This window comes from Parambassis ranga, chromosome 1 (genome assembly GCF_900634625.1).
Source record: "Parambassis ranga chromosome 1, fParRan2.1, whole genome shotgun sequence".
In the NCBI taxonomy this organism is placed as follows: domain Eukaryota; kingdom Metazoa; phylum Chordata; class Actinopteri; family Ambassidae; genus Parambassis; species Parambassis ranga.
The window spans coordinates 20,333,888-20,346,270 of NC_041022.1; the positions used below are offsets into that span (position 1 = coordinate 20,333,888).

The 12,383-nt window shown below is 42.4% G+C and overlaps 1 protein-coding gene across 1 annotated transcript in view; it reads right to left on the reverse strand.

Annotated features, from left to right (window-relative positions):
- Positions 1-4,232: 4,232 nt before the first annotated feature.
- LOC114437875 (platelet-derived growth factor subunit A-like) overlaps positions 4,233-12,383 on the reverse strand; it is a 10,104-nt gene continuing 1,953 nt past the window's right edge. The window contains exons 3-6 of the mRNA XM_028408810.1: positions 9,021-9,128; positions 8,732-8,925; positions 5,386-5,512; positions 4,233-4,723 (exon numbers count right to left, since the gene is read on the reverse strand). Of these exons, the coding sequence (XP_028264611.1) occupies positions 4,713-4,723; positions 5,386-5,512; positions 8,732-8,925; positions 9,021-9,128 (440 nt within the window). The 3' untranslated portion in view covers positions 4,233-4,712. The remainder of the gene's footprint in view (positions 4,724-5,385; positions 5,513-8,731; positions 8,926-9,020; positions 9,129-12,383) is intronic.

Genomic DNA, 12,383 nt, shown 5'->3' on the forward strand with positions numbered 1-12,383 from the left:
TCTGTGTTTTATTTCTCCACAGCTTTTGTGACACTCAGCGGAAGCAGCGGGCCTTTTCGCTCAGTCCAACCAAAGACAATAGTGGAGCCACAGGGGATGGAGACGACGACTAAGGGGGTTTACTTTGTGGAGTGATTTGGAGTAGCTGACAGCAGGAGAGCTTTTTTTGTTGTGTTTGTGTGAAAGAGGTTTATGTCTTTAAAATAGCTCAAGTCAAACAGTGAGAAGCAGAGCAGGAGGTGTGTGGTTAGGCGGTGAATTGGGTGTCTGAGAGAATATCTGATAGTGATCGAGCAGCTGTTTTCCCTGAGGCTGCTGTGTGACGAAGACCTGCTGCAGCTAGTGCCTGCTTCATGCTCCATGTGGGAACAAACCCAAGGTCAAAATCAAGCTGCAGCTCAGTGTATTGCAGCTTTACTCCTTTACACTGTAAGGTCCAAGTCAATATAACGACTCATAATGAAAGCTTCCCGCATCCACGACTCATCCTCACACTTCCTCCTCTTTGCCTCTATGTGGATTAACCTGGAATTTATGTGGACTATGATGCTTTCAAGAAGGCACCTCCCACGAAGGCTGAAAATGGCTTTTCAGAAACCACTGGGTGATGTCATGAATAGTTTGTCCATGCAGTGTAAAACTGTTTGAGACTGTGGAGCTGTTTAAATTAAAAATACTTGCAGACCTTTGAGTACTTTAAGTCTGTCTGCTGTGAGGGGTGTGTGTAAGATTCTAAGAAGAGCCTGGCACTATACTGGCAGCTGGTTTACCTGAAGGCCCTGGAGGAGGAAAACAGGAAGCAGGCGATCCACCATCGGAGGAAATGACTTTGGCCAACATGCAGAAATGGATTTGTTACGCTCTGTTAAAACAAGAACAAACTGTGAAAGCTGCATACATCAGGAAGAGAGAGCTTTAAGGGAACCCAGGCGAGCTGGCCTCCATTGTTTAAACATGTGCGACACAGACAGATATTTGAATAATCAGGTAGCAAGTAATGGCAAAAACAAGAAGTGAAGAGTTTTTTTAACGTCTCTACCCCTCTCTCTTTCTCTCCCTGTCTGTGTGAATCTTGTGTTTTTCATGTTGGACAGCAATCATTCACATCACTGTTCCCTGGAAATAAAACCTCCACACAGGATCCAGCACCAAAAACATCAGCTTTGACCACACAGCAGTAAATTTTAATCCTACTGTATGATGCCAAACCTCAGTTCCAGTTCTTCATCCTTGCTGTATCCAGCGGTGGGAACAGGCCTGATGGTGGTAGGAGGATGTGTTTATCTGGTATAACAGCTCTGTGTGACACAAGGAGAGGCAATAAATAATAATAAAGAAATACATAATTTAACACTTAGTCTGACATCATCAATCTCAGCAGGGTGAGAGAATGGCGATATTATATACTGACCTGTAATTTGTTGCTTGTGTTTTCAGCAGGAGATTCAGCCTGTGTATACTTGAATATGACATTTACACACTTCCATGACCTCCAACATGAGTCTGAAACTGGCAGATCTGTGGTTTTACTTCAGCACACGAATGCTTTAAGCCAAATGTTAATGCCAACATGCTAACATTTCATTCGTAAAGCACGGACTCTCAGTGCTGGTCATAAACAGCCAGTGATGGGGGAAAAAGACAAAAATTCAAACTTTTCCATGACTTTTACAGGACCTATAAAAATAATTTCCATGAGCATTCGTAATCATTAAGTACATAAACAGAAGCAATAAAGCCCACATGTGCAGCCAACAACTATATTGAGACAATATTACATGGATAATTACTCTAGGCTACCATCATCTAATTTGCAATGTGTGCTCATGTCGGTGGTCTTGTGTGGAGTTTGACTACCTAAAGCACAACAAAATACCCGCTTTTAATAAATGATAGTTGGATGACATACAGCATAAACTCATCAGCCCACACTGTGCTGCAAGGTTAAATCGTCTGCACCTAGCTGGTTAGCATGCTGTAATGGAAACAGTGCGTAACTCCACACACTCTGTCGATAACTACTGATAGTCACTGCTGCATTATCATCTCTTCATGAGACGTGGAGATATCTCAACAGTACATAAATCAACTCTGGCAATGAACATCCAAGTATGCATGGGTGAGTAGTGCACATGCCATAATCCCTCTACTTCCTTATTCCACCCAAGATTAAACAACCAAATTGACTTTGGTTATGGCTGTAAAAAGAAAACTATAGCAGACGCTCTCATACAGTGAAGGATGGATGAGTGTGAAATGGGAATGGGAACACTAAACTCAATATCTCATTACTTTACCATGCAATTTCACCACATAGTATTACATGACCAATTTCTAATTTGGTAAATATTATAGCTCACACATGTCTATTCTCCAAAATGATGAACTGATCCTTTAAATGTATACAGTGAACAAAAGGGGCGGAAAAAAACCTGCTGACCTTAAATCAGATATATATATATATACTTTCAGCTTCTTAGTGGCAGTGTGTAGAAACACAGAGGTTTGGTAATCTGATTTGAGATCTGCAGCTGAAGGGGGAGAGTTGGACTTCCATCAGCTTATATCAGGTTGTACTTGACCTGTGGAGCGTTCAGCATTTTAGCTAGCCTGTTGTTAATCTGCTTAACTGAGCTTTAGAGAGATGGAGTTTCACACACACAAGCCCACTGTTATCCCGCCACACTTACACTGTATTCTCTCTCTCTCACACACACACACACACACACACACTGTATTGCATCCTGTCTGATTTCATTTCCTCCCTCTCACCTTTCAGACCTTGTTACACACAGTCTTATCCCCATCTGTCTCCTTGTTCCCCTGGTTTTCAGAGCTTTATGTCCACATGGCCCTGTCTGTTTTATGCATTTACATGTTGGATATTTAGCTGGATCCTGAGAACACAACAGATGAAAACGCAGCGTGTCATTCTGCAGATTTGACAGATTGGAACCAAAAACCTTTTTTTTTTTTTTCCAAATTACATCCTAACAGTATCGCCTTTGTGCAGCTCACATAGAAGCACTCAATTATAAAATTTATGTATTTATACCAGCTTCCCACTCTGGTTAGTCTGTTGGCCAAAGTCTACACATGGTTTACACCAGCTCCTCCAACAGCAGGATGCCAACGCAAAGCGACCTCAAACGTGTATGAAGTCACCCGACTGTCTGCCTTGTGTGCAGCCACAACCAGCAAACATTTGTTCTGTTGTCTGTTTGTTGTAAATGCAGTCTGCTGCTGAAGCATGTCATAAGAAGTGTTTAATGTCTGAAGCATAAAGAGCTGTTTGAGGCGGCTGAATGCTGCACTGAACCGCAGTGCAGCACTCCAACCGGCAGGTTTGCGGGATGCCAACAGGGGCTGGAACAGCCTCGTGGGGACGGGGGTTCGGCTCTGTGCCTCAGGTCTGGATGAGGGGAGGACAAACACAAGCCTCTACAGTCGACTCTTTATTTTGCTGTTTGCTTAATATGTGCTTTTCACAAATCTTTGTATCGGGCTGTGTATTTTAAATTACACAGCCTAAACAAAAAATTTAATAATGAATGAACGTCTTTGTTGTGCATGACATGTCGCCCGTCATGAAGTGAACGTGCACTTGAATAAAATACAGTGAGAGAGAGAGCTCCTCATCACAGGGACACTAATGAGAGGGAGCCCTAAGTGTGGCTGCTGACGGATGTGTCGTGTTTTGATATGAAGTCACCTTCTCCTCAGCGTCGTCCAGCAGTTGCCAGTAGAGGGATGAAGTCACCTCTGAAAACATTTACCTTCCCCTTTACCAAAACAATTGTCATTTCCTTGACCTGAGTTTGAAATAACAACAGAGAAATCACCTGTTAGCTGTTAGACGTTCCACTGACAGCACCTACTCTCTCCTTTAGTACAGTTTTTAAGTGTGTGTCCATGTGTGTGTAACTCTCAGTTACAAATTCACAGCGGTTTTAGCTTCAGTATTATGATCCTCCAGATAATCTCTCCCACACACAGAATCCTGCTCAGCTCCTCTTTGTTTGAAATGAATTCTTAAACCCTTCGCTCACTCCGCAGGCCGTCTGTGACCAACCTGCTGCTTAAAAGCTGTTTCCTGATCACCACACCCATTTCTGTTTCCATATAAATATTTTATTAGTATCAGTAACATGTCAGGAGGAGCTCCTCCCCCTATCCTTTATGTGGATAACATACCAGAAATAGAAACAGACAACAATAGAAAATGAGGGGTTATAAAAAAATAAGAGGATATATATATATATATATATATATATATATGTGTGTGTGTGTGTATGTGTGTGTGTGTGTGCTTTGCTGAGGAAGAGTAAATCTTGGAGTACAAAAGCCTAATCCCAGTCACAGTTTCTAGAAAGGATTCCGCCCAGTTTATAATCCCAGTCTCTGAGCGGTTTATACTCTGGAGAAGGAGCAGAGAACAGACAATAAGTTCTTTGACATCTTAGCAGCCACCTCAGTTTTTTCCAGCATCAGCCTTAACATCATCTAATCACTTCTGTTCTCCATCGAGGAAGTGTCTGGAAGTTTGAAGTAAGGTCCCCATGAGTCAGTTATCCTCCTCCAAACATCCCAAGAAATCAGGTCCCTAAATATACTCCGTCAAACCTTTCACTGTCCCTTGGAGCTGCTCGTCCCTGTCTTCTGTGTCTGCCTGTTGTCTCCTTTCTCTGCTCCACTCCTTCATCTGTCGCTCTTCACCTGATTCCTGTTGAAAAAAGGGTGAACATGAGAACTGATCCATAAACCAATCTTTTCATTTCAACTCAATGAAATCACAACTTTCACACATTTTACTTAATGATCACAAAAATGCCACTACAGGTCCAACTCTATTTACTACTTTGGACACTCATTCAGACATGAGACCAGCACATCATCATATTTACATAAAAAGGAGTAAAACACACATCTTAAAATTCTGCTGCTCTCTGTGTGACTTGCAGGAAGTCAGCAGGCATGTAGGTCAGCAGGAAGTCACATGACTGCTGCAGGGGGAGACCTTGTGACATTTAGAATACAACTGCAAGTCTTAGTGCCCTAAAATATGTGTGACATCATTGATTTAGTGATTTATTTGATTGTAAGAGCTCAACAAAGGCTTTTTAGAGCAGTGTGCGGTGGTTCAAGAGAGACATGTCAGTGTTATGGAGAAGGGCGCATGTGTGCGCACGCGTGTGCGTGTGTGTGTGTGTGTGTAAAAGGATGTTCCCCTCAGGGAGGACTAATTCAGGCAGAGAGGAAAAACATTGTAAATACCTCAGATCACTTATCAGCTCTGCTGGTGTCAGTCAACACATTCAAACAAGACAAGCCTTCACATTTGAAATGGGCCAATGCAAACATACACACACACAGCTGTATGCTTACCATTGTCCGTGTCTGAGTTGGGGCTGATGTGCCGTTTGTTGGTGCACATGCACTCTAAGTGATCCTCCAGCCTCACCTGCACCTCCCTCAGCTTGGGCCGCCGCCGCACGTATTCCACCTTCGCCACCTGGAGGGGGGTGGTGGGTGGAGATCAGTCAAGACATTTTTCTTTTTCTTGAAAAACACAGGAGCAACATTGATAGGAGGAGTGAGTTTACTACATCTTACTGTCTCCATTAAAATTAGCTGTACTTCAAAGTCTTAACTCAATCAGCGAACACTTTGAAAACATGTTGCCATTTTCTACTTCTAGCTTACCAATTAGCTCTTGCATAATTAGGTACAACACACCAACATGGCATTCATTGGCCTTTGTGTGCTTTTGGCTGCGCAGCGCTGTAAAAAATGTTTGGCTCATTAAACACCCACACATCACTTTCAGATGCTAAATTTTATGTTTACTAGAGAGCCTTCATCTCTACACATGTCCAACCCATTGTTGCAAAACAACATTACAAAGTCATGACAAGAAATCTGCCTGTATTAGCATTGTAAACTGTATATGTGCTACAAGACAACACACAGCTAACAGTACTTATTGCATTGTGTTTGTTGTGTGTAACTGTAACATGTTTGTAGATCGCTGTAATTGAAAGGAATTCCTGAAGCAGGAGTTTGCAGAGCAACATTGAGATAGAATGAGACACTACAGACAAAAATGCTTTTCTTGAGCATGTACCTGTGTAAACACCCAGGTGTGTCTGCTCTTGTTTACATGGCTGAGTAGAGCATTAACACTGACAGGAGGTTTGATTTCACTGACACTAAGTGAGGCATATACTGTTTTGTGTCAACACACGTCATACTTGCAGCCAGCACTGAACGTCTGGCCCCAGCTGCTGAAACCGCAATAACACACATCCACACGCAGACTCATCACAGTGAAAATGTACACAACCAATCACACAAACATGAACACACAGTCCAAACTTGATGCTGATAGGAAGCCAAGACGCTGGGGCTGCAGGTCTGATTACACAAGCGTCTCCGCTTCAAGTCTGAACAGACTCTGAAACAGAGACTTCAAGAAAACAGCAGCAAAGGAGGTTCAGCTGAGGTGAGGAGCTGTGCAGCTGGAGCACTCAACATGCTTTGGATGCTAACAGAGTGAGACCTCAGACTGCTTAAACCAGAATCTTCTTTTTATCACCAAAACCTGCAGCGGTGTATGAACAGCACCTGTGTGCAGCCACAGGATCCAATGGGAACAACAGGACAGTCACTCATTCATCACAAGGCCACTCTAGCATTGATGTATAAAGCAGAGACCATGCTCACAGGGTTTAGGTAGTAAAACAATTTGTAGGTCTCTTTTTAGCCTGGCATGGCCCCTGTTGCCAGGCTAAAACAACATACTGAACAGAAACAACAGAACCATCTTCCAGTTCTACATCAAAACCAAAGCGAGACACCTGAACTCCACACAACGCAGCTCTAATCTGAAAGGCCTCCATCACAGCACCTTCATCCAAACACTTCATCGCAGGGCAGTAAAAGTGACGTATTGTTATCTGTCTCCTTTTCTTACATGTGGACACAGCAGCTTAAACCTCAGCCCTGCCATTCCCCCTCTGGCTGCATGTGAGTGCAGTTGCAGTCGTGACCGTTTTACCCTCTGAACACTGAATCTCAGCACATGTGAGTGACTTTATTTTTGATTTCCTCTGTAAGTAGACAGAAGACGGGCCCTTTCATCTCAGATTGGGTTTCAGCAGGCCAAAGCACAGAGAATCAAACTCTCCATCTCTTCTTCATTTTTCACTTTTGACCTCTGGCACCACACACTCATACCTTTCCTGTAGTCTTTCACTGCCTTGATGTCACACTAACTCACTGTTACTGCGTTCCAACTGTACATCAACCTGCACTACACTGCATGTTTACACAATGACTAAATAAGAGTGATTATCATTGTTTAAATTTGCATTTTAGATCAACTTCCTGTATTCACACACACACATACACATTTCTTGGGTCAGCTCCCAGTTGGCAGCGTGTGACTGTGAACCACTGTGAGTTTACTGAGACTTATTTCCAGCTCTAGAAGAGATCAAAAGGAAGCTATTATGTTCTTGAAAAAACTCCTTGCCAGACTCTCAATCACCAACACACACACAAACACTCACACAATGGCTAAGCTGAGGAGAGTAATTGTTTTTGGCAGGTGTAGAGTGTATACGTCCAGTAAGTGGCTGTGTGTTTACATGCTCGCTGGCATCATTAGTTTTGTGTGTGGGTCCAGCTTCAGTGCCACTAAAAGACAAATAACAGAAGCCTGTCTGTGGAGTGAATATGACTGTTTACTATGGATGTGCCAACATGTTAGCTAACAGTTCTTTACCTCTTTAAATGTTTTTTCCCACTTGTTTGTGTTCATATGCAAACACGTTTCTGTATCTTTGTTTATAACAAGTAATATGAGACAGAAACAAATCAGTAGATTCAAGTACATTGCTTTAGTAAATGTACTTAGTAACATTACTCCACCAGTGTTCAGATTCATACTGAAGGAGAAATAGGGCTATAAGTATCTATACTGCTGTTGTCCTATATATAGCTGTATATCTATTTGTATATATATCTATATATATAACTTATGTATATATCTGACAAATGAAAAAAAACATGAAACAGGGCATATAATATAACTCTCTAACTCACTCAGGCAACTTTGCAACCATTTTTCAGACAGCTTCATCACCAGTTTGACCTCCACTGATAAGAGCCTGAACTTCACCACAGACTGTAAAAACCTGATGAAACATTATTGAGGATGAACATTTTTGTCGATAATTCTTATTATATAACACATGGATACATATTAACTTATTGCCCATCATATGGAAAGTCGGCTGGGAATGGTGGGGGTACATGCAACACAGCACACTGTCATTCAGTCCAAGGTTACACTGTTTTGTTTTCACTCAGTGTTAAGTTTGTTTTTTTTTTTGTTTTATCATGGCTGTGTGTGGGGAAAAAACTACTGGTTAAGGTCAGGGATCAAAAATAGGGTAAGGGGTTAGGTAAAGGTCATCTTAAAACATACATATTCATAACATTAAACCCATTTAGTATGAAAACCGTTTCTGCTGCACTTCCATTTTGGATGATCGTAGAAGTTCTCGTCAATCCCAGTTTTTCAGAGCTAACTAAGGGTGTGGTTGTATGATATGAAGTGTGGCTACGCAACATGAATGACAACAGAGTCCATGCAAATTTTTACACATGCTATGAGTCATCATCGACCAGGACTGTCGTGCAAATATGTTTTATTTTTGCTCCCTACCTTGACAGTGCGGTGCTGTTTACGGGCCGCCTGACACCTCATGTTGCTGGTGTTGCAGCAGCCAGTGCAGCGTTTCACCTCCACACAGGGAGGCCAGATGATGAAGTTGGCTGAGGTGGGATCCACCTGGCTCCTGGGGATTTCATAAATCGTTGTGCGTACTTTGCACACTGCTGGCAAGGCCTCTTCCACCACTGCAGGTGCACAAACAGGAAAGTCACACATCTTGCAGAGAAACATTATAGAAGAGTGACGACAAAATAAATGTGAATGTGCGGTTGTTTCTCACCGGTGCTCCTCTTGTATCTGGTGTGTGTGTGTGCTTTCTTAAGGTCAGGTATACTGTGAGAGAAGTCCTTGTGGTAGCTGTGTTTGGTCTCTTCGATCACCTCGTTCTCTGGACAGAAACAAAATAAATACGCACAATGAGATTACATGAGTTACACACTAACAAAGGGACCGTTTTTTTGAGTTTGTCTGAAAGATTAAAAAAAATGGTCTCAGACACTTTTCTCTGGGGAGAATAAATCTGGACATCAGGATGCTTTCACCAATGGACTGATCATAAACAAGGATGTGAAAATGGTTGGATGTTTACATGCTACAGCAAGCTGTTTAGTGCAGACGTCTTCATCAAGTGTCTCCTGATCAGAGCAGGAGTTTAACCTGGTTATTCTAACTGAGTTATGATGTTTATATGTGTCAACAGGTTACTGAGTTCCTTGCATGTAAACGTGCCCTGAGAGAAACGCGGCGTGTCAGTGCGTGCATCAGAAAGATTTTTAAATCTAATTCACATAAAGACACAGGCGCGCACACACACACTGAGGTCATTCATAGGTCAACAGCTGGGAAAATCTTGTTTTCTTAATCCAGAATTTAAAACACTTGGCAAGAAACCAAGATTATTTTTTGCATCTGCTCGTTTATCTTTGTGGGTGGCTGTCCATCTGTTTATGTATGAATATTGTCTATAAATATTGTCTGTAAATATTGATTCTACAGCAGCTGATCTGGGGCCACCAGAGCAGAAAATGTTTAATAAATTCAGGATGTGTGGCTTCAACAATGAGATGTTAAACTGATGTTGAAGGACAAGAGAGCTACCACCCACACCGTGTGTCTGGGAGGAATTGGGGGTTCAGCATGTAGGACAGCCCAGGATCGACCTACTCTACTACCTGAGGCACAGCCAGTCTGTTATTAATACAATGCTGAAGGTGATATTATTTCTGATGATTTTGTCTCAACTTTTAGACATCCATGGACAATAAAGGCTTCAGAGTAAAAAAACATTTCTATGACAACTGCCAAAGTCTGACACCTACTGACCCTTGTGACCCCAAACTCGATTTGTCATTTCAATTTGAAATGCAGCAGTGTGATGTAGTGAACATGGGAGGCCTTCACACTTATTTGTGTGTGTGTAAGACCTGGATGCCTCTTTTGCAGTTAAGTAAAAATTTTTCAATTTTATTTTATTTTTGAACTTTTTGTTGTATGTTTTCCTCATGGTAGGTTATTACAATAAACTGTTTCCAGGCTGATTTGATTATTTTTCTTCACAAACAGACCTATAATAATACAACAAGTAATACAATAATAATAACGTGCATAATTGAACCATAAATGTTGGGTTTAAAACTCCCTACTGTGTGTGTGTGTGAAAATCTGTGTTCACAGTCATCAGACCCTTCAGGATTCCCAAACCACAGGATATCCACAGACATGTTCTAAACCAATACATTCTGAGCAAGACTGTGTGTGTTTGTGTGTGTGTGTGTAACAGAGGGTGGAAAAGACAGAGATTCCAGGAAATCTGCATAATGATGTCTGGACAGGACTGTTTTAATTTGATTCTGAATACCAAGCCTCACGCAGCTTTTTGTGACCATGCACATGTCTGCGTGTAGCCATCACACTTGTGTGCAACCGGTCACGCCGCACGCCTGCCTCTAAGCACAATGTGCATCTGAAACACAACAAAGTCTAACTCCGACATCTCCCGCTCCCTCTCTCTCTCTCTCTCTCTCGCCCTGACATGCAGGAATTTGAGCATGAATTATACATAGCAACACAGCAGCCTTCCAGAAAACCCTCCTCTCAAACCAATAATGGGCAGCATGACAACAGCATAATGAAGTGAGCCACTTGACCCCCACTGAGCTGGGGAGCCATCACACTCAACATTTGCATCTCAATGATGCCAGGATTAATGGTGGCACCGCCTGTGCTGCAGACATTAAAAAATGAATCACTCTGTTTCACAGTTGTGAGCAGCAGAAAGTTTGTGCGGCAGGAATTTGGAGTCTGACTTGAGGCGTAGATGCGTAAAAGCCTGTTTTATGCCACAGCTATTTCCTCCTGTCTCACCTCATTGATTCAATCTGCTCTGATTTATTACCTGGATAATGAGAACTGCCATCAGTGTTTACTGAGAGTGAATATTGGAGTCTTTTAAGTTATATACAGTTTACTTTTTCATTTAATTGCACACATTTTGGAGTTACAGCTTCAACTTCTGGGTAACAAATATGCCACAAAAAGAAAAATGGGTTTTTATAGGGATTCCTTTAAGGGGTGTCAGCAGAAATAAAACATGTAATGTGCACACTGATATGGAACTTTTATGGTGCTAAATCTAAATGACTGGGTAAGAAATTTAATTACAGCAATTAGCTGCCTCAAAATGAAGAAAATAAGCACATTTCTTTAGTTACAGTAGTGATCAAGATAGCATCCATAGTGTCCAATCCAGACATGAGATATCTAATGGTGACATCAGAATGAAATCATTCTTAAACTTACTAAGACAATAAACTGTTTTTGCAAGCCGAGTGACCATCAGAAAAAAAGTATAATTTTCCTTTCAGTGCTTCCCTCATAAATCTGTAGCTTTCTCCTGGCTTGTGATTGAATGGTATGTTAGCTAGCTTAGAAAAGCACCAACTTAACCATGTCTCAGGGTTCAAGGAGGGTGTAGAGAGCAAGACGGGTCTGCTGGTCTCCTAGCAACATCCAGTGAGTGCACATCCTCTTACTGTGCACTGAACCAGATGCAACTAATACCTCAGTTCACAGTGTTTACATACACTGACAAGGAGGTAGGGAAGCAGTAGTCAAGTTGAAAACCAGAGTGGTTCTTGTAGGTCACAGGTGCCTTTATGTCCTGTTCAGTTTTTTCATCCCTCTCAGTTTATAAGTGATGACTACAGTTCCTGGGCTGAGGCAAGGCACCGGGGGTGGATGAAATCCGCCCTGTGTACCTCAAGTCTCTGGATGTTGTGAGGCTGTCTTGGCTGACACTCCTCTGCAACATTGCGTGGCAATTGGACTGGCAGACCGGGGTGGTGGTCCCTCTTTTCAAGAAGGGGGACCAGAGAGTGTGTTCCAACTACAGGGGGATCACACTCCTCAGCCTCCCTGGGAAAGTCTATGCCAGGGTACTGAAGGGGAGAATTTGGCCTATACTCGAACCTCGGTTCCAGGAGGAACAATGCGGTTTTCATCCTGGCAGTGGAATACCGGACCAGCACTATACCCTCCACAGGGTACTATAGAGGGTTCATGGGAGTTCACCCAACCAGTCCACATGTGTCTGGGGATTTGGAGAAGGCATTTGACCGTGTCTCTGGTGGCATTCTGTGGGAGG